This window comes from Erpetoichthys calabaricus, chromosome 12 (genome assembly GCF_900747795.2).
Source record: "Erpetoichthys calabaricus chromosome 12, fErpCal1.3, whole genome shotgun sequence".
Classification (NCBI taxonomy): Eukaryota; Metazoa; Chordata; class Cladistia; order Polypteriformes; family Polypteridae; genus Erpetoichthys; species Erpetoichthys calabaricus.
The window spans coordinates 128,211,027-128,233,287 of NC_041405.2; the positions used below are offsets into that span (position 1 = coordinate 128,211,027).

The 22,261-nt window shown below is 38.2% G+C and overlaps 1 protein-coding gene across 1 annotated transcript in view; it reads right to left on the minus strand.

Moving 5' to 3' along the window:
• Positions 1-6,704: 6,704 nt before the first annotated feature.
• upf1 (UPF1 RNA helicase and ATPase) overlaps positions 6,705-22,261 on the minus strand; it is a 40,324-nt gene continuing 24,767 nt past the window's right edge. The window contains exons 11-24 of the mRNA XM_028816163.2: positions 21,954-22,072; positions 21,697-21,861; positions 21,443-21,557; positions 21,206-21,349; positions 17,238-17,451; positions 16,814-16,931; positions 16,570-16,726; positions 15,978-16,120; positions 15,678-15,852; positions 15,495-15,576; positions 14,303-14,464; positions 11,987-12,207; positions 11,784-11,906; positions 6,705-6,853 (exon numbers count right to left, since the gene is read on the minus strand). Of these exons, the coding sequence (XP_028671996.1) occupies positions 11,787-11,906; positions 11,987-12,207; positions 14,303-14,464; positions 15,495-15,576; positions 15,678-15,852; positions 15,978-16,120; positions 16,570-16,726; positions 16,814-16,931; positions 17,238-17,451; positions 21,206-21,349; positions 21,443-21,557; positions 21,697-21,861; positions 21,954-22,072 (1,935 nt within the window). The 3' untranslated portion in view covers positions 6,705-6,853; positions 11,784-11,786. The remainder of the gene's footprint in view (positions 6,854-11,783; positions 11,907-11,986; positions 12,208-14,302; positions 14,465-15,494; positions 15,577-15,677; positions 15,853-15,977; positions 16,121-16,569; positions 16,727-16,813; positions 16,932-17,237; positions 17,452-21,205; positions 21,350-21,442; positions 21,558-21,696; positions 21,862-21,953; positions 22,073-22,261) is intronic.

Here is a 22,261-nt window from a genome sequence, read left to right on the forward strand (position 1 = left end):
TGCTTTGTAAGATGAGGCCCCCTACCTGTGTACTGGATCCCATCCCCACCACACTTCTTAAATCATGCCTTCATGCCACAATCCTGACTGTTACAACAATAATAAATACATCCTTTGACACTGGCTTTGTGCCAGACATTTTTAAAATTGCTTCTGTAACCCAAATGTTATAAAAGTCTGGCCTTGATGCTGACAATCTTAACAGTTTTTGGACCATTTCTCACTTACCTTTTCTGTTAAAAGTTCTTCAGCATGTTGTAGCCTCCCAACTCACCAATTACTTAATTTCTAATAATTTGATGGAACCCTTTCAGTCTGGTTTCAGGGCGCAGCACAGCTGTGAAACTGCTCTGTTTCGGGTAGCTAATGATTTGTTTATGGCATCAGACTCACGACAAACCAGCATATTACTTTTGTTAGATCTTAGTGCAGCATTTGACACTGTCAGAAATGACATTCTATTGTCCAGAATGGAGACCATGCTGGGTATCTCTGGCATTGTCAAGAGTTTGTTAGTCTTGGCAACAGCAGATCCAGCTCAACGCCAGTCACACAGGGCTCTGTCCTCAGCCCTCTGCTTCCCCTTGGCCATATAATTCATAGTTTGGACTGAGTTGTCGTTTTTATGCTGATGATACTCAACTCTATTTCAATGTTAAAAGTAAAACCTCATCAGGGCTTTATCAGCTCACAACCTGCCTCAGTGAAATTAAAACCTGCATGGAGCAGAACTCTTTAAAATTAAAAGTGAACTGCAAATTGGCACTAAAGCGCAACTTAAGAAAATTAGCTCCTTCTCAGTCACTTTTGACAGTGATCTCATTAGACCTTATTCTGATGTAAGGAATCTTGGTGTCATTTTTGATTCCTACTTTTCTTATTCTGCCCACATAAACCACATTAAGAGACTTTCTTACTTTCACCTCTGTAACATATTCTGTGTTCACTCATTCCTTTCTTTTCAAAATGCTGAGAAATGTGGCCATGCTTTTATCACACCCCACACTGATTATTGTAACTCTCAACTTCCAAGTGCTGCTTCTAATCTTATAGTTGTATTCAGAATAATAGCAGTGTGTTTAAAAATGCGAGTAAAGCTCAACATCCTTATAATAGCTTTTATTTTCATACATGCAAATCCATTGGGAACACCGTACATTATATTCCAAATCAAAACATAAATTTTTCTTCATCAAATGTGTTATTCCTTTACAGAAAGTGAAGAAAAGGGAATATTAGGCTGTTCAAAATAGCAGCTGTGTGAAGTTCAATTAGTGAAGTCATTCATTTTGTGAAAAAACGGCATCAATTATGGGGAAGGAAGGCAGCAAATGTTGCATACATCGTGCATTTCTGGCTGAAAATCAGTAAAATGGGTCGTTCCAGACATGCTTCAGCAGAACATAACTTTAATTTAAAAGTTGATTGCAGAGGGGAAAACAAAAAAGTGCAGAAAATGGCAGGCCGCTCAGTTAAAATGATCGCCAATGGACTGACTGACTGATCTAAAGAGAAATGGCACAACATTCTGTGGCCTGATGAAAGCAAGATTGTTCTTTTTGGGTGCAGGGGCCGCAGACAATTTGTCAAGATGACCCCAGTGAGAAATCAAGCAAAATGACACCTTTAGTTAGCCAATAAAAGGGGTCATTTTGCTTGACTTCTCACTACATTCATAATGGCTAACGCGGTACAACACCCTAGTACTTCTGATGACCCCCAAACACTGAATTCAAGCTGCAGTACACCGTGAAGAGAGTGAAGCAAACATCATGACGTGGAGAGGTTTCTCAAATTATGGTGTTGGGCCTCATCGTATACCAAGGATCAGTACCAGTTTGAATACCTCAAAATACTTGGAAGAGGTCATGTTGCCTTGTGATGAAGAGGAATGCCCTTGAAATGGGTGTTTCAACAAGACAACGACCCCAAACACATCAGTAAATGAGCAGCTTCTTGGTTCCAGACCAACAAGAGTGGCCAGCCCAATCCCCAGTCCTTAATCCAAAAGAAAACTCGTGGGGTGACATCAAGAATGCCGTTTCTGAGGCAAAACCAAGAAAAGCAGAAGAACTGTCGAATGTAGTCCAGTCATCCTGGGCTAGAATACCTGTTCACAGCTGCTAGAAGTTGGTCGACTCCATGTTCTCTGAAACGGTGCTAAACTACTAAACGTTACTTCTTTCATTCAAAGGAAAGCAAAATCTTGAAACATTTTTCAGTTTATACAGTGGATGTTTGCATTCTTCTTTACAAACTCAGACACTGCTATTTTTTTGAACAGCCTAGTTAGTATTCCATTTTCTTCACTTTCTATAATGGAATAACACAAATTTGATATTTTTTCTTCATGTTTTGATTTGGAATAGAATGTGCAGTGTTCCCAATGCATTCGTGTGTATGGAAATAAAAGCTATTATAAGGATTTTGAGCTTTATTCACTTTTTTAAATAGTTATTATTCTGAACACAACTGTATATCACAGCTCCAAATGATTCAAAACTCTGCTGCAAGAGTCCTAACCTGAACAGGCAACAGAGATCACATCACACCCACCCTGCTTCACCTTCACTGGCTCCCAGCGTCTTACAGGATTGAGTATAAAATCCTACTAATAACCTACAAAGCTTTAAATGGCCTCCCACCAGACTACATCAGTGACTTTCTCCATCACTAGGCTCTTCTGATTCTGGTAATCTTGTTGTGCCTCACACTAACCTGCACTCTATGGGTGACCGGGCCTTCAGCTCCATAGCACCCAGACTTTGGAATGACCTCCCTATAAAGACTCGATTCATTCTTTTAAAAAACAACTTAAAACTCATCCGTTCAGGGAGGCTTTTACCTTAACATTCTGCCCCTTCTTTCAGTTTACCTCTCCGATGTTACTTGTTTCAGGCTTTTACTCTGGTTTATTGTCTATTCTATTTAATGCTTAATATCTCCTGTACTTATATGTTTAGTGTTCTATGCAGAAATATTTGTACCCAATGTTTACATATACTCTGCTGTTTAAAGAAGTGCCCTGAGCATGAGAAAGGTGCTATATAAAATGTATTATTAGTCATATTACATACCCAAAAGAGTAGCAAAATATCATATCTAGTTATTATATAATGTGTTACAAACAAGTGCATTATTTTTTTCCTACGAGAACATGTACATTCCACTGGCCAGTATGTTACTAATCCTAAACCCACATATGAAGCTTCATGAAACTGACCTGCCACACGGCTAAATCTGGCAATTTTCTTGTATTTTATAAATATGTCTGGTCCTTCAGGGGCAGTGAAGTAAGTAACATCCAGCCCTTTTTCCCCATCCACAAAGCAGGCCTTAAAGATTGAAGGTATAAACACTTTATCACCTTGTTTCAAGATATCAGTAGCAGGTAAGTGGATTAAAACTAAACTGGCACTTTGTTTATGGTCCTGTTACTGCGGTGCACTGAGCACTCGAGTCTGCATGACTTTGTGATTGAGCCCTTAAAAAGGACTGGCATGTCATCCACCATTGCCTGCTTCCTGCCTCACGCCCAGCACTGCTGTGAGGATCACTGGCTCCATGTGACCTTAAACTGGTTTGAGTTTACCTCTCAGTCTATGCAGCATTAAATGTATACTTTTTTTTGTTTAGTTCTTGTCAATTGATTTCCTGCTATGCTTTTGCTTAACCTCTTCCTCACTAAGCGTTCACACATGTACATGATGCTACTGAATACATTTACACAGAAGTATTGTGTTTATTCAGTAGCAACATTTTTTTTTTTTTTTTTTTTGAAGTGCCAGGAATAAGCTTCAGTAGTAATAGAGTGATGCATTATTTTTTTTTTTATATATATACATAAAGTTAACAGATTTTTTTAAACTTCGATAATAAGTTTTGTGTTAGATTATTTGGTACATGCTACGTAACGCACACCATCTCCAACACTGCTCACAAGTAGTACTTGGTAGCACTGGGTGAAACACAAAAACTAAGCCTTGATGCAGGACATCCTGATACTCAGCCCCACACTCGGTCAATCTGGAATCACCAATTAAATAACACGCATAAAGAAAGCAAACATTCTTCTGCTGGAAGACATCCAAACACCACAAACAGCCGTGATTCAAAGTCAACCTTCTACAGCGGTGAGGCACCAGCTATAACCAATATTCTGCCCTTCTACTACTAAATCCCCATTTATTTTCCAAAAGAAAGAGTTGAATGGGACACTAACTTGGCTTTAAATAACAGAACATTGAGAAATAGAACAGGAGTGGGATGGGGATCAAAATAAAGAAGCCAAGCACAGTACAGTCTACATAATTTTATTAAAGACTTATTTAAAACTTAGAAGAAAAATCAGAAAAAAAAAAACAAAAATGGAAAGGACACCAAAACTTTGGTCATGTAATGCTGTAATTTTTGACCTTGGATTTAAAAATGTAAACGCTGCTGCTACAAAACCAAGGAAATAACTGATGATGCTTTCTTTACTAAATAAAAAAAGGGGGGGGGGTGGATAGGGTGGGAGATGGTGGACTCAACTAGTCAAGAGTTGAAAATTAGGGAGTTGCCACTTCACAAGCTTACAACAGATGGAAGCTACAAGAACAACCACTTGAAAATAAAACGTGGCCTGGAACTGAAAGGGGACTATCAGTGATACTCACTGAATTCCGTCTGAATGAGATGGCCGGGCAGGGGATGAGCAATCTGTGGGAGAACATCTGCTAATCTGCCATTTCCAAGTCTTCACTTAGTTTTGGCTGAATTGAGAAATAAGAGTTCCCTCCCCTTGCTGTATTCTCAGAGTTTGAAAATGCCTCACAGATCCAAACTAAAAATCGCAAATTACACATGAGCTTTTTATATTATATATATAATTTTTTTTTTTTTTTTTTTATACAGTGAGTTCAAGTGTTGTCCCTTTAACAGATTTTAATTCCAGGCTGATATCAGATGTAAAGAAAGCTGAGATGTAGAAAATAATCTCATCCCTTTTTTAAATGGACTAGCTGAACATTAGCATTACATATTGGGGTAGGATTACAGCAAGAACAATTTACATTCTGTACTGATATTTCATAAAAATAAATTCATCTGCTTTTTCATATAAATAAAGTGTGGAAAAAAGTTTCTTTCCAGGTGGACAAATAGCTGGCAGGGCAAGAAAAGTGATGTTATAGCAAAAATTATGGGCAAGTCAGAAAAATAAGGGAAGAAAACAGTTGGGAAGCTTTTTTAACGCAATACATAACAAATGTGTGGGTGGAGCCAAATGTGAGGGAATGAAAGAAATTCCAGGTACAAGGCGACAAACATTTTATTCATGCAAAAGTCATCTTCTGCAGGATACTTTCTTAAAGCTGTACCCCCCCAATAAAAAAAACAGGTTTTCTGGTTTGCGTGTGTGTGTGTGTTTAAACCATGAATATGGAGAGTCACAAACAGTTGAGGGGGTAAGGGGGGTAAAAAGATGTATCCTACAAGTTTTTTTTTTTTGGTGAGACGCCTGGTCTCGCCTTCTGGCTCTAGAGTGACTAACGGGGAAGATTCCCTTAACTCCTAGTTAACTCACATAACTCTAGGACATCTTCAGGCATCCTCACCAATACAAATTACTATTTTACTGTCCATGTGGGCAACAGGATTACCTTTGCCCTTCCCCTCTTTCACCCATTTTCATAAAATTTCCCAATTGAAAGCTTTAGAGGGAACTGGAAAAAAAATGAAAAAGAAAATGACTCGTTAACTCTACTTTCCCCCAAAAACTGGAATTAAGCAGGCCCACATTGAGGTGGAGTGGGCACTCTGTTTTTCTCTTCCATTTTACTGCTTTTACAGTCAATCACTAGAGTCATTGCTGCAGCAACTACAAAAATACACCAATAATTTAAATTCACTTTGTTTTTTTTTTCTCCCAAGGAAGCATCATATTTTGTCCCCAAAGATTAGGTGGCTCAGGGACTCTTCCCTTCCACTGCCAAGAGACTAGGGTCCTTGCTTAAATGCTCATTTCAAACTCAGATTCTGTTTAAAAATTAAAAATCCTTTACAAAAGAGCAATTTTTGAGCAGGCAAACTTTGAACGTGTCTTGATTTGCCACCACGAACTATGAATTTCCTTACCAAGTGTTTAAATACGTATATCTATATATTAAAAAAAAAGGAAAAAAAAAAACAAAACAAAAAAAAACAAAACTTTGCAACTCAAAGCTTGACATCCCAGGAGCAGCTTCTGTGCTTCACGCACCTTCCTCTCCTCATAACATAGCAGTTTTGGGTGTCAGGATAATCCCCCCCAATTTTTCTGCTTTCTCTGCGCTTTACACCCCCCCTTTATTTTGCATACAGAAAAACAGAGTAAAGAATGATCTGAGAAACTGCATGAGGTCCTCTCACCTTCACCATTCGTTGGTCAGCACAGTAAGGTCCTCAGTCAATCTGACATTCAATGTAGAAAAAAAGGGTGGGAGTGGGGCTTAGGTGTGGGGGGGTGGGGTGGGGCGGGCAGCGAGGCTTTTGTGTTACAGGGAGGAACAAGATCAGGTCCCTGCCATTCCGCAACAGGCGCTGCTACGCACGCTGCGAGTTCTCCTGCGTGTCTCCGTGCCTCAGTGTGCTAGCAGGGTCTTCCCTCTGGCTCCCTCTCTTTCTCTCGCCCCTCTGTCCGTCTTGTCTTTCTCTCGTGATTGGTTTGTTTCTCGCTCTCTCTCTCTCTCTCTCTCTCCTGTTGCTTTCACACAGTGGTGCTTCAGTTGTAGCAGTGGAAAACAGGTATCCGTTTTTTGTTTTTTTTTTAATAACCCAGATTAAAATACTGACGAACTAAGCCCATCTCAAGCTTAGCTCCTCTTCCCACAAACTAAAAGAAAAGAAAAAAAAATGGGTAAGGAAAAAAGAGAAGGGGGAGGGTAGAGGGAGAAAGAAAGAGAGAAATAAGACATCAGTTGTAGTTACAACAAACCAAATAAATAGGCAGCTAGATGAAATGTACTATATACAGTCGTGTTAAAAAGAAAGTACACCGTCTTTCAATTCTAAGGTTTAACGTATCAAAACATAAAAAAAAATCATCTGGTCCTTAGCAGGTCCTAAAATTAGGTAAATACAACCTTAGATAAACAACAACACAAGACATATTACACAGTGTCATTATTTAATTCTTTCAGGGCTGGGGTTGAGGCATTTGTCGACATTACTTGACATCCGGGGTAGAGGGCGGTAATCGGCTGTTAACATTGTTGAAACACGCGGTTACATTAAAGTTCAACTCTATTTGCTAACAGTATGCTGTTTGCAGAATGTGTTACACTGCTGCTGCTGGCAGCTGACAGCAGCTGGCTGCAGAAACAACTGCCCGCAGCTGTGGCCAGCCACTCAGACACATCTGTGTGGTGACAGTGGTCACAGTATGTGGCAACAGATGCCTGAAACAGCAGCACCAGTGTAACACATTTTGCAAGCAGTGCAACGTGACAAGGCATGCTACTTGGCTGCTTCTAACGTTATACCTTGCAGGACATGCAATGTAATAGGTATGTGAATTCACATAGTGCAGAGGCTCATAGAATATAAAAACACAGTAACATTTGTCATAAACAATTTAAGTCGCTTTATGTGTGAAACCATTGCTTTGTGTGCTTTTCAGAAAACTTTTTTTTTTTTTTTTTTGGAAAAAAATATTCAGCCTTGGTACAAAATGGAAAAAAATAATTACCCCACAAAGAGTTAAAGACTAAGCCAAAATGCAGAAGCACTGTGTGAAAAATGTAGTACAGTGATCCCTCGCTATATCGCGCTTCGCCTTTCGCGGCTTCACTCCATCGCGGATTTTATATGTAAGCATATTTAAATATATATCGCGGATTTTTTGCTGGTTCGCGGATTTCTGAGGACAATGGGTCTTTTAATTTCTGGTACATGCTTCCTCAGTTGGTTTGCCCAGTTGATTTCATACAAGGGACGCTATTGGCAGATGGCTGAGAAGCTACCCAACTTACTTTTCTTTCTCTCTCTCTTGCGCTGACTTTCTCTGATCCTGACGTAGGGGGATTGAGCAGGGGGGCTGTTCGCACACCTAGACGATACGGACGCTTGTCTAAAAATGCTGAAAGATTATCTTCATGTTGCTATCTTTTGTGCAGCTGCTTCCTGAAACGACATGCTGCGCCTGCATGGTGCTTCGCATACTTAAAAGCTCGAAGGGCACATATTGATTTTTGACTGAAAAACAAACTCTGTCTCTCTCTCTCTCTCCCTGCTCCTGACGGAGGGGGTGTGAGCTGCTGCCTTCAACAGCTTTGTGCCGCGGTGCTTCGCATACTTAAAAGCCAAACAGCCCTATTGATTTGTTTGCTAGAGATTGTTTTCTCTATCTATGTGACATTCTGTGCTCCTGACGCGCACTCCTTTGAAGAGGAAGATATGTTTGCATTCTTTTAATTGTGAGATGGAACTGTCATCTCTGTCTTGTCATGGAGCACAGTTTAAACTTTTGAAAAAGAGACAAATGTTTGTTTGCAGTGTTTGAATAACGTTCCTGTCTCTCTACAACCTCCTGTGTTTCTGCGCAAATCTGTGACCCAAGCATGACAATATAAAAATAACCATATAAACATATGGTTTCTACTTCGCGGATTTTCTTATTTCGCGGGTGGCTCTGGAGGAGGGATTACTGTATACCCTTACTGTTTCCATATGGATTAAGAGGCTAATCACATGCACTTGATTAATTGATCATCAGCAAGTGTGACCACCTCTGTAAAAGCAGACGTTTTGGCAGTTTGATGGTCTACAGCATTCAGGTGTGTGTTAACACAATGCCAAAGAGGAAACACATCAGCAATGATCTTAGAGCAGCAATTATTGTTGCTCATCAATCTGGGAAGGGTCATAAGGCCATTTCTAAACAATTTTAAGTTCATCATTCTACAGTGAGAAAGACTGCTCACGAGTGCAAAACATGCAAGACAGTTGCCAATCTTCCCAAAAGTGGATGTTCCAGCAAATTCACCCCAAGGTCAGCAAAAAACTCCAGAGCTGCAGATTAGGGCTTAAAATGTTAACGTTCATGACAATACAATTAGAAAAAGACTGAACAAGTATGGCTTGTTTGGAAGGGTTGCCAGGAGAAAGTCTCTTTTCTCTAAAACGAACAAGGCAGCACAGCTTAAGGTTACCAAGTTACATCTGAACAAACCACTTCTGGAACAATTTCCTTTGGAGAGACAAGACCAAAGAGGAGATGTATGGCCCTAATGCACAACATGATGCTTGGCAAAAACCAAACATGACTACAATCACTTCATACCAACTGTTAAGCACAGTGGTGGATGGATGATGATTTGGGCTTGTTTCAGACACAGGACCTGGACACCTGAGGTCATCTGTCCGACAGTTAAAGCTTGCCTGAAATTGGGTCATGCAACAGGGCAATGATCCCAAGCACACCAGCAAATCTACAACAGAATGGCTGAAAAAGGAAAGAATCAATGCGTTGTAATGGAAAGTCAAAGTGTGGCGGGACCTTAAGAAAACTGTGCATAAACGAATGCCTCAATGAATAATCTTCAATGAACCAAAGCAATGTTGCAAAGACAACGATGTGAGAAACTGATAGACATACAGAAATGATTACTTCATGTTATCGCTGGTGGTTCTACAAGCTATTGAATCATGGGGTATACTTAGCTTTTCACACATGGCTTCTCCGTTTTGACTTCATTTTTCTTAAATAATGACACGGTGGAATCTGTTGTGTGTTGCCTTAAATCTGAGGTTAAATTTAAATAATTTTAGAACCTGTAAGTACCACATTTAATTTTTTTTTTATTATGTCCTGATATGTGAAACCATAAAACTGTAAGAGGGTGTACTTTCTTTTTCATATGACTGTATGACAGAATATATGCAAAGAAACCCAACATGACAGTGCATCACAATGACCGCAAAAGAGGAAAAAAAAAAAAAAAAAAAAAAATGGTACTGGGCAATATTATCTAATTAAATCAGACTCTTTTCACCTCATTCTCCTCTCAAACAGCTAAACAAAAATATTCTTGGGGAGACCAGGTAAAAAGTAATTGTGTCTTAACCTCCTTGGTGTTAGCACCAAGCAGGACTCTGGTTTGGAATTCTACGTACTTATGGTTAACCTTGAGTTACTCTTGGGGTGACATACAATGATATACTATATAGTGTTAAAAGTGCTGTACATCTTAAAGTAAAAACTCAAAAACCAATACAGTGGAACCTCGGTTCACGAACGTCTCGGTACACGTACAAATCGGTTTACAACCAAAAAGTTCGCCAAACTTTTGCCTCGGTTCACGACCACACACTCGGTATACGAACAAGCCAGTTTCCCTTTTGGTTTGTACATGTTCAGTCTCTCCCTGTGCATTTCCTGTGCAGCGAGCAAGGGAGAGAGAGCGCGACACACACACACAGGCAGCACGAGAGAGAGAGCTGTACGCAGAAGGTAGGAAGGCAATTAAAAGAATGCACTGGGCTTGATTTTGTTTTCACTTCTGTTTACAGCGATCGGTTCGTAGCGTGCATTGTTGCAATGTTACTTTTCTTGGTGGTTTATTAAATTACGGATTTTTTTCAAATGTTTATTTTTTTCCCTGTGCTTAAAACTCATTAAAAAAAAAGTATTTTTAGAAAGCGGTTGGTAGCGCTATAGCGCGAACTATTGTAGTGTTAGTTTTCTGTGTTGTTCAAAGTTTTCTCAGTGTTATTCAATGTTTTTACATTTAGTTTACTATTATGCTGTGCATTCTATGGTTTAACTAACTATATTTGTGCTTAAAAACTTAAAAAAATATATATATTTACATACAGTTCATATGGTCTGGAACAGATTAATTGTATTTACATACAATCCCATGGGGGGGAAATTGCTTCGGTTCACGACCAAAACGGTGTATGACCAGAGTTTTGGAACGAATTATGGTTGTGAACCAAGATTCCACTGTATTCTTTATTTTATGCTTTTAAAGACTAAGAATGAATGTTGTCCATACCATATTAAAATAGCAAAACAAGGTTTAAATGTTTTAGTAGATTGTGTGCGTGCATATTTTTTCTAGGTCCAGCTCAAATTTCTGGTGTGGAGTGCTGTAGACTAAGGTGCACACCTTTATTACTCCTCAGAAAGGCAAATATTTGTGAAGTCAATCACTTAATGCTGGGGTAGAGCTTAATGCACTTTTTTGGGGAAATACCACAAAATATTATACATTTATTTATATCATAGGGGCTTGCTAAGTATATCTCTAAGTATTGAAATCAGTTCCTGTGAGTAAACAGTTAAGACTACATAAAGTAATACCTCTGTATCCATCCTCAGTTTAAATAACATTTCTTCTATTAAAATGGTAAAAAAAGGTTTTATTTATTAGATGATTACCTAACGTTTATAGAACTTACAAAAATTAACATTAACACCAAATTTAATCAAAATACCAAATGATGAAGACCTGACACTGCAAAGACTCACCACAAACTATTATACACATAAGGTACTTTACGTAAAAACAATCCATAGACAGTGATTTGTCACTCATTCAGTTTTTAAAATAAATTTAGAGACAATTTAGAAAGTATTGTATGGGGAAAAAAAAATCAGGTTTGAAACCACATGAGCCAATTCACATTCATATTATCACCTCTTTCAATGCAATTCACAAATCACACTATTATTACATTTGTAGCACTGGACTCTGCAAAAAACTCGTAGTGTATATACATCTTGTTACTAATTCAATAAGAAGTATAGGTCAACTTACACTCTAGTACTGTGACAGTCCGGTCACCCCGCCATGTTGGTATGCTCGTTCACCCTGATAAGTCGAGTCCTGTGACAAAGCCACATCAATCTGGGACTTGAATTCATCACCCAGGTAACTGTCCTGTTTGACAAAGAAAAGCATGAGGTAAAACAGTAAACCAAGAACAGACAACAGTATGGATTGCTGAAATGGCTGCTTGCCTGTGACAGCTCAGGTTGGGAGAGCCCTGGCTGGCTCATTTGTGAGGGCTGGCTCATTGAGATGTATCCCTGGGTCAAAGGAGCCTGTGAGAAAGGTTGTGAAGCAACATCCTGGCTAGCCTGACTGTTAGGGAGGTTGGACTGACCAGCACCCTGATTCCCAAGTCCACGGCGACTCTGCCGTCCTCCACGGCCAGCTTTCCCCTTCATAGCACCTCTTCCTGGTAAACAAAAGACAAAGTAGAGTGTGTAACTATATTAAGAGCAAGAAATCAAATGACAAGACAGCTGTTACTGACATTCCTAAAGACATCATCATCATCATGGCAGACTCCATCAATGGCTTTTTCTATATACTGTTTGAAATTTCAGTTTCATGCCTTTTCTTAGCCCACTTTGTCCCGACCCTTTCACCCATCTTTTCAATGCACTTTTATTTGACCTCATCTGTCCTTTATCATAGCATGACTATCTCAAACTTGCATGCTTCAATTTAGGGGAGAGTGGGAAGGGAATGGTATTACTCTGGCATAGTGTCGGAAATAATGAGGGCAAGGGGCAAAAATACCCTAACAATTTTGCCTATTAAAACAAGAGGTCATGGGCAAAAAAAAAAATTGCCTGAAAAGTACCTATCATTAATAATAATGTAACATTTATTACTATCACTATCATATAAATTTTTTTTTTTTTTTTTTTAATTCACTTTTCCCTTTCTTGAGCTCATACAATAGAATGGACCACTTTGCTGTCTGACCAGCCACTACAAAATCAAAAGGATAACACCACCATCACTGTTTTAACACCCATAACCATTAAATAGTTCAATTTAACAACCACTGGAGCCTGGAAGTTTCACTGACTCGAAATTAAAAGGTACACTGATAAGATATCTTGGAATGAATTACAAGGTTCATTAGGCTTTTTTCCTCATAATTAAGGTAGTGCTGCTGGTGATTTTATGAATGGCAACAAAAACAAAACAGCTTTCCAGCACCAACTGACCAAACACTTGTCTGCACACAGAAAGTGATGCTCACTCTCTCTTATGATGATTTATGAATGGGTAAATGTAGGTTGCTAACAGGCTGGCTAATGTTAGCTAAAATATTACATTATTAATACATCAGTGGCTCTGAAAAGTGTGGTTTGTAAATCTCAAGTCAAGTGGCCAGCAAGATGACAGTCATTGTATCAAAGCAAAGTGATTTTAAACTACTCAGTTACATCAGCCCACTAAACAGGCATTGATAACACTCAAGCTGCAGCACAGCATCAATACTACAAAGATTAATTTAGGCCTATGAGAAACTGGTCTAAAACTCCTACTATGAAGCACATCATTCAGTGTTCTTGCACATATATTAATTCAGTGCTTTATTAACATATGGTTTTAATTTAGTTGTAATGTCAGTTCATAAATTACAAGAGTGCTATATTTTTATTGGAATGTGGCAAACAAATGCAATTTGAGAAGTGTTTTTCTTTTTTTTTAACTTGGTTTTTAAGATTTTCATAATCACCAATTTTTCATTCTGCTTTTCCTTGGTGCTCTGGGTATTTAGGCTATTATTTACTACTGAGCACACTAGCTTTAAGTAGCTACCAGCATTTCTGTGTCATTTGCTCTTAAGTCTCCTCTGCTGTTTTCTGACCAGTTAGATTACAATTAAGTGAATAAACTGGTAAGAAAATGGGGAAAAATAGAATTAAGCATTTAAAACTATGGCCAAAACGATTTCTGCTCTGTATGTTCACATTCACTTTAGTGATTGCTCTTTGGATCTTTGACTTTAGCAAATCTCTACTCTGCCAGAAGCACTTTAAGCACCACTGAATTGTATGCAACATATTTTCTTTGGACAGGATCAATATATTGCTTACTGCTTATGTTTCAAATAAAAAAAGTAAACTGAATCTATATTCTATACCACTACACTATAAAACTGTCCCTTAAACTTTCTTTCTACTATGCACTGGCAACACTAAGCACATTTGGGAACCATTCCTGGACAGAATGCTACACCAACCCAGGACCCAATCCCACAAATTACCAATTTAGTCAATTAACCAAACTGGCATGCTTCTGGGCATGTGAGAGGTAAACAGAGTAACCTATGCAGACCCAGACAGTGTGCAATTTCCACGCAACGTAAAGTGTACCACATTTAAACTTCGAATAAAAGGATGTGCCCACTGCTCTTCATCTTCCTGAATAATGCATCTTTTCCCTCGTTGGGCAAAAAAAATAAAGAACAATGCTAATGTTCTGGATCATTTCAACACTCAAACATGAATAATCTCTCGTCTCCTTACCTACTGCTGGACCATTAGCTGGCCCAAAGTACCCAGGTGGAGGCATTGGTGGCATCATCAGATTGAATGGAATGGGGATGTTCATTGCTGCAACATGGCTGGGTCCAGCTCCAATCATTCCAATCTGATCGTGTGTTTGAAAATACATGTTTGAAGGACGCCCTGTGAAAAGCCAGAACTGTCAGTGCAAACCTCATCAACTACACAACAAGTTTGAGAAAGAAAAAAAAAAATCAACTGACACAGAAATGTGTAAAAGTCTCAGGCCAGGAAAGAAAACTTTTAAACTTGGTTATCTGTTCAGCAAGTATTTCTTGGCTAAAAACAAGATACAAAATACCTACTGCAATAAAAATGCAACAGAAATGTCTTGTTGTTAAAACAACCAAGTATTTTTGTGTCCTTTCCTTACAATGCAAAACTGTAGCAATCCACTTTTGTTAAAGCATTCCTTCTATAAATTCAAGATTCTTGCAGGATTTGCTGTAACAGTTCTTTTGACAAATAATAGCTTTTTGTTCTTTTTGCTGTCCAAATCATCCCACACAGTTTTAATTATGTTGAGATTGGAGCAATGAGGTGACAAACCAGTCCGGTCAGGTTGGGGAACATGAACTGGTACAGCGCGTTGTAGCACCCACCACACAATGAAACAGCTCCGGATCCTGGCTGGCAACCCTCCAAGCAGACATGCGGTCCAGTCCCACCCTGGCGGTAATGGCCATAACTGACGCTCCCTCACAATGCATGTAATGTGCCTCATTCGGAACTCCATTAGCAACCGCTCATTCAACACAAAGTCAAACCAGCGGATTCTCCAAAGAGACACAGTACCAAAGGAGGTCAGTCTTCATCTCAAGTCACTGGATATCGTCTATATCTCACAACCAGCAAGAGAGGAAGCACCAGGACTCTAAAGATTTGGGAGCCCAACAGACCCCTTTCCTGCTACCTCATAAGTAAGTATATTCCAAAGTTATACAGTGTTTTTATGAACAAATGAATGCCTGCTGCCATAGGTCTCTAGTTTTAAATTTTTCTTTGGTGACCTAAGCATTTTTACATAGCATTGTACATTCTAAAAACATGTAAAATCTGTACTATGAAGCTCTTGACAAAACCATTACATTTCCGTAAAGCTAAGCAATCAAATGAAAACACTTCAGACAGTTAACAGAAGAAAAAGACCTACCCTGGCTACTTCTGTCATAAACTGATCCTGGGATAAGTGCTTCTCTGGCATCATACATGGCAGTGCTCATAAAGCGTGCCCCCTGAAAGTGAAATGTTAAAGATATTTACATCCAAATCAACATTAGATTCTCTTTTGACTTCTCGGAAATCATACTAAACCCATCTGTTCTGGCACACTCACGGGGTTGATAGTGTTAACTAGTTTGCGGGGTTTGCTGAACTGCATGAGGCTCTCACGAAGATTGTTTAGGGGACCTTCCACCAGCACCTTCTGTTCCTTGTAATAGTTCAAAAGGTGGTTCCACAGCGGTTGCTTAGATAGAGCCTTGGGGTTGCCTACAATTATCACACCATACCTTACATAAAGGAAAAACAGATAAACCCCAAATGAATACAAACAATATACTAGACAAGGCTGACATGAGAAACTAAGGATAAGCGCCAATGAAGGAGTTGCTAATGATCTGTTCAAGTAACTTACCTTGCCCTGGTAAGGGCTACATTTAGTCGTCTAGGGTCATTTAAAAATCCAATGCCTTGATGTTCATTTGCTCGGACACATGACAAAATTATAAAATCCTTTTCTCGACCCTGAAAGGCATCAACACTAGCAATCTCTACCTCCTAGGGAAATTATTAAAAAAAAAAAAAAAAAAAAAAGTTATAAAATAAAGCAAGAATATGGCATAAAAAAAAAAAAAACACAGAAGAGCTGCCTCTACACACAGCAGTTTTTAAATCAAACCATAGCATGAAATTATAAAGATTCATGATATAGACTAGCTTGGCACAATTAAATCTACTGCATATACTGCACCAATAGAAAAGAACATTTTGTCAATTAAAACTCTCCCAACCTTGCCCTAAAGACAATACAGCTAAAGTGTAACACATACTATAAGAATGTGAGGCACGCTTCCTTATGTGCAACAAAAAATATGAACATTTGTTAATCATAACCCACCACCACAGGTAACATTTAAGTGTTAAGATACAAACATCTGAATAAAAGTGGAAGCAAAGTGTCACTTCTAAAAACTTTTTTACAGAATGTGATTCCTGCCTTTACTGACCTGATAGAGCTTTGTGTGCAAGGAGCCACTAAATTGCATGTACTGCACCAGGTAGGAGCGCTGGCCTTCATAGGGTGTAATGATACCAATTTGGTCAGGCTTGGCTCCGGCCTTTAAAAGCTTCGTGGTTATCTTTTCTACATTAGCAGCCTCAGTCCTACGTAAAAAAAATAAAATAAAATAAAAAGTAAATAATAAGACATGAAACTTGAGATACAAAAGTTGGTGTATTTTCCACCATTACCTGTTCAAGTATGATGTTCCTGAGCTTGCAATCTCCTCCTGACCCTGGGTGACATAAAAGAACATAGGCTTGTCTGGCTGTGGCCACTGAAAGTCAAAGCCCTTCTTAACACGGTCAGCTTTGAGGGAAGAAAATAGGACATTTCACATATAAACTGGGTCAGAATCAAGAGATGTCACACAGTTGAATAATATTAAGATGTTTAAAATATTTTTCTGCTGCTAATCTGCAACATATACATAAAAATTGGTATAAATAATCTGAACATTTCAGACCTCAAACACTACCACATTAAATGGACTCTTAAATAATATAAAACTTACAACATCCCTTTGAAGGAAGGAATTTAAAAACAGTTATACAGGATAAGTAAATCTACTAATACTAGTGTTAAGTATGTATTTACAAATGTACAGAAGCCCACCTGCTGTGACTCCATTTTGCAGTGAACCTTCATAGAATATGTTGGAGGGAAAGGCGCTGAGGGCAGGATGCATACGGTATTGCACCTGAAGGCGAATAGGACGAATGCCAAGGACAACTAGGCGCTCAAACAAGGACTGCGATAAGCCAGCCTTGGCTGCCTTTTTGCACATTACAACAGGTCCCAGCTGACAATGGTCACCCACAAGGATAAGCTGTAAAAGGCAAGGAAGTCTGTGAGAAATAGATAAATAAATGCCTGGGGGAGACAAAAAAAAAATGAAATTCCCCATAACATGGTTTCAATTTCTTTGAAATTTAAAAAAGAAATTGCATATCTGATATGCTTCAGTGTGTATTAAAAGTTCAAATAATGAGGATAGTATTTTATTATTAAAAAGCCTTATTAAAATGGTATGCCCAGTATTTTTTAAATTGAAGTTTTTTCTTCATAATTAATGTATATATTAATTTGCTACATGAAAGTGTGTTCCAAAGTGAATAATTTTTAATCAAAAGAATAAAAAAATACCTATCCTCTTCTTGCATTTTAAAATAGATTTCATGGGGCAAAATAGATCTGAAAATATCCTACTGCGTTAGTCTTTTCTCAAATCTCATACTCCTTAACTTTATAACCAGTCTAAAATCTCTTCTTTGGATAGGATGTGGAACGAGAAGAGTCCACTGCTACTTCATGGTTCAGGCCCTACCCCCCAATTAAAGCAGACTAATTAAATATTATGCTTTTACAGTGTGTTAAAACAGTACATTTACAGTATGCTTCATCTGCCACACACACACACATATATATATATGCCCAATTGTAGGTTCTGTTTCTAGCTCATGTGTAATTTTTTGCAGGTTACAGTGTATCCATCAATCCACCCATTAGTTTCAGTTGGAAATTTATCTTCTTTCTTACATTTTTTAACCCAATTATTTACATAAATTAAAATAAAAGCAGCCCCAACACAAATACCACTTTTAACTTTATCTGTTGGCAAATAAAGTTGCCATTCTTGATAATCATTGGATTCTTTCACTTTTACATGCACCAATAACAATCTCATGTTGCTTCTTAATATTGTTTAATTTTTACATGCACCAAGTATCTCGATATTCAGGGGTGGAGAAATCAGCAATTCGGAAGCCTAGGACACCCAGTTTTTAATTCTGGAAAAACAAACTGCAGACTCTAAAAATCAACGTTTTGGATATTTGGTTAATGGAATATTTTCTTAATCAAAAAGGATTTGATATAAACGAAAGACCCAAGTCCTCAAGTACAATTTTGACTTGGGTGCTGCTTTGGCAGCTTACAGTGTGTCAAACTGTGGTAATCACAGTCTTGCATGCACACACAGTTCAATTAAGCAACATAGTGAAAATGTACAGCAATTCTAGAAAGCAAACAAGCAAGAGGAAAAAACAGCATTAGCTTTAAAGCAACTGGGGCAGTGAGGGCAAGAACACCAAAAGTTAATCATATCCTCTTGTCATTTACAGTGATATAACTAAGGTAAGAATGAATACATACTTTATTATGGATTAAAAAAAAAGGAGAGGGAACACAAATGGTGCATTACTATTTCAAAACCAGTGAAAGAAATCAGAATTAAAATCAGCATTATGACAAAAATAAATGGAAAGAACTTTTTCAGTGAATAAAATATGGAGGGAGAGAGAGGGCATCATCACAACCAAGTCAGAAAATGTACCGTGGTATATGCAGAGAGAATCTACAAATCACATATAAGCAATCTTTTGTTTTCAGTCAATACTAATGTGTAACAAAGTGTTTACTATACTAGTCCGCCTGCAAGATCTAACAAATGTTTGTGCAGTGTTGAGTCATTTCACAAAATGTACAACATGCAAACAAAAATGTACACCGATGCAGCAGTGTACTCATTCCTTTCCACTGACAGGGCTTGGTACAGTTGAGAAAATTACCTAAAATATTCAGTAGCTTGCTGGTCACATGAGATGGTCAAAAGGTTTTAATAATGCTCCTGTCACAGATTTTCAAACATTCAGACACAGGAAATTGCCATTAACCTTTGGAAGTCAGAGGGCTATATTTTATTATAAACAATTCTCGCCTTATATAGTTACAGAAAGGGCACGAGAGAAAACTCAGAAAAAATAAGATGCTTACCATTAAAAAATATGTACTCTGGGCTGCTAATACAAAATGATGCCTCTTATTCTGGAATATCTGTTCATTGTGAAAACACTCTACTATTAGCCATAACACTGCACTGTGTGAATAAGCTTTTTCAGACCTAATCCTCATCTTTATCAGCACTAGGCCCCACTTCATAGTCCAAGTGTGTCATATTTTCCTGCAGCTGTATACATAGATCAATGATTGTTGTCATATGTTTATTACGCTGGACATACTGCACCACAGAATAACCTTGAAGGTCAAATTGATAATTTTTTGGACAGAGAAACTAATTGTTGGTGTTTGAGAAGAATTTGAGAATACAACATTAATGCAGTATCCATAGTTCACATTCCTTAGAAACTACTTCGCAGTACACTATGATTTATGGAAAACACAAATTACTAGTTAACTATCTTGAGCACTCTTGAGTAAATTTTACCTGGCCCTTGCAATCTGACCCAAGGCTTTTTAATTGTAAAAGTACTTCTTGTACGTTAATATAAAAAAATAATTCAGCATTTCATTAATATTGAATTTGACTACTGGGAGGTTTTCAACTTCACATGCAAATACTACAGTGGGAGAAACTGCGGACATTTCCATTAAGATCAGAGTAGTTCTCAAAAGTAGACAGCCAGCTCATGGAGAAGTAAAGCAATCTGCCTGTCTAGGATGTCACTCTGTGCATTCATATTCAGAAAGCTATAGTATATAGAAAAAATCAATATTTTTATGTAACTATTTCATTAGCAGGATCTAAAGAACTGTATAATAAATACAATGAACAAGAAATCTTCCAGTATAATGATCCAACACAAAAAAAAAAAAATTTAAAAGTCATGTGTAATTTTTTTTTGAAAATGTAAGTTACATAGAAAATATGCAAACGGCACACAGGTTTCTTAACAGAAAGCATGAACCAGGCCTACATTTTCATGTATACATTTTCTGAAACTGCTTATTCCTACATGGGGAAGGAGAGCTGAACTATACTACCATCATTGGCACAAGGCAGGACAAAACCAATGACAAAGTTCCATGCCATTTCAGGAAACACTAATCCCACACACCTGCAATCTCTTACCCTGGGAAATGTCAACTAACCTTCATGCTTTTGAAAATACCCTGAAAATAAACCTATGTGAAATCGACAACAATATGCAATTCCCAAAAAGACAGCACTATGGCTGGAGTTTGTTCCTAGGACTCTGGAGCTTTTAAGCAGTATTGCTAAGTATTGAGACATTGCAGGGTGTACTTTTCTTCTACATGGGCAAGCAGTATGTACATATACTGGCATTCCTTCACATAGGTTTTACATTCACAAAATGAAAGAGAATATTGTGGAATTTTTCTGTTTCCCAGCCACCTGTTTGCTTGATAGCACATAACTGTAAATGCTTTTTAGCAAGAAAATTAAATTTGACAGCACCTAATTTAAACAAATCTTTCCTTCCTCTTTACATATTACAACTTCTAAATCCAACAGTAGTTCTGTTTTGCTGCGGACACGTTTTGCTTTTGCATAGCCATTTTTCAGAGCCTATATTAAAATCTTACTTGCTCAGAGTCAAAATCATACACGTAACTTTTTGGCTGCCATTAAAACAGTGAAACAAAAATTTTAGAGAAGCCATAGAAACTTCAATGGATACAACTGAAAGAGTTAAAGAGTGAGGAAGAAAGAAAGAAAAAAATACTGAAAAGTAGTGTTCAGGAATCCTACTAGTCTTTCAAAATTTTTCTAAGTAGTTTATAAATGGGGATTAGGGTTGGTATTTGTGGATTGTTCTCACCTGTTTGGCCCCAAGTACAACAGGCACCATGCACTCTGGTTCTGTTGCTTGTGTACTCTCATCGATAAGAATAGAACGAAACTGCATCTTTGCTAGGCGGGGATCCCCAGCACCAACACAGGTACAGCAGATTACATCAGCATTCTAACAAAATGAAGCAATTAAGGATTGTTATGTACTGTATATTTATAGATAACTGAACTATATTCATTAACATAAACTGCCTTGGTTTCTCACCATAAGTAGCTCTCTCTCTGCTGTACGCTTCAGGGCTCGGTAGCGCTTCTCATCTGCCGACGACAGCTCACCTGTTTCATCCTTAAGCTGTTGCAGTTTCTGAAGCTCTGGCATGCTAAAAAGACAGACAATTGTTAAAAGTGATTACATTTAAAGGAAGCCCATGTAATCTAATATAAGTTAATAAGCAAAATTTTCCATGAAACAATTTTTTTTTCTGCTAGGGCCAAAACTGAAACTGAAATGCATGTTACCTATCCATATTACGGATTTGGTTGTGAAGGGCCAGGAAGGACACAGGAGAGTCAATGGCCTCACGGCTCTTGGCACAAAGACGTACAACCTTAAGCCCGGTCTGATGAATCTTCTCAGTTAGCTGATCCACAGCAATGTTGCTGGGTGCACACACCAGAACTGGCCTAGTAAAGTGGTATTGAAGAAGACAGACATAATAAACAGCACTCTAGACAAAAACAGAAAGAAAGCAGAAAGCCACAAAAGGCATATCTACCCATTGCCTTGTCGTGCCAGATGATAGACTATGGTGGCCGATGTGACAGTCTTGCCAGTTCCAGGAGGTCCTTGGATGAGACTGAGGGGTCTCTGCAGGACTGTCTTGACAGCATAAACCTACAAAAAAAGAAATATACTGCGTGTTTATGGAGGGAACTGAATACCAAAGAATCAGCAGTGTTAAGAAATAAAATGGAATAGGTAAGACGGGCTTTGCTCCACACATTTTTGTGTGGAGCAAATAATAAGCAATAAATAAAACGTAAAAAGATCCATAAGAGAGACAGAGAGAGAGAGAGAGAGGGG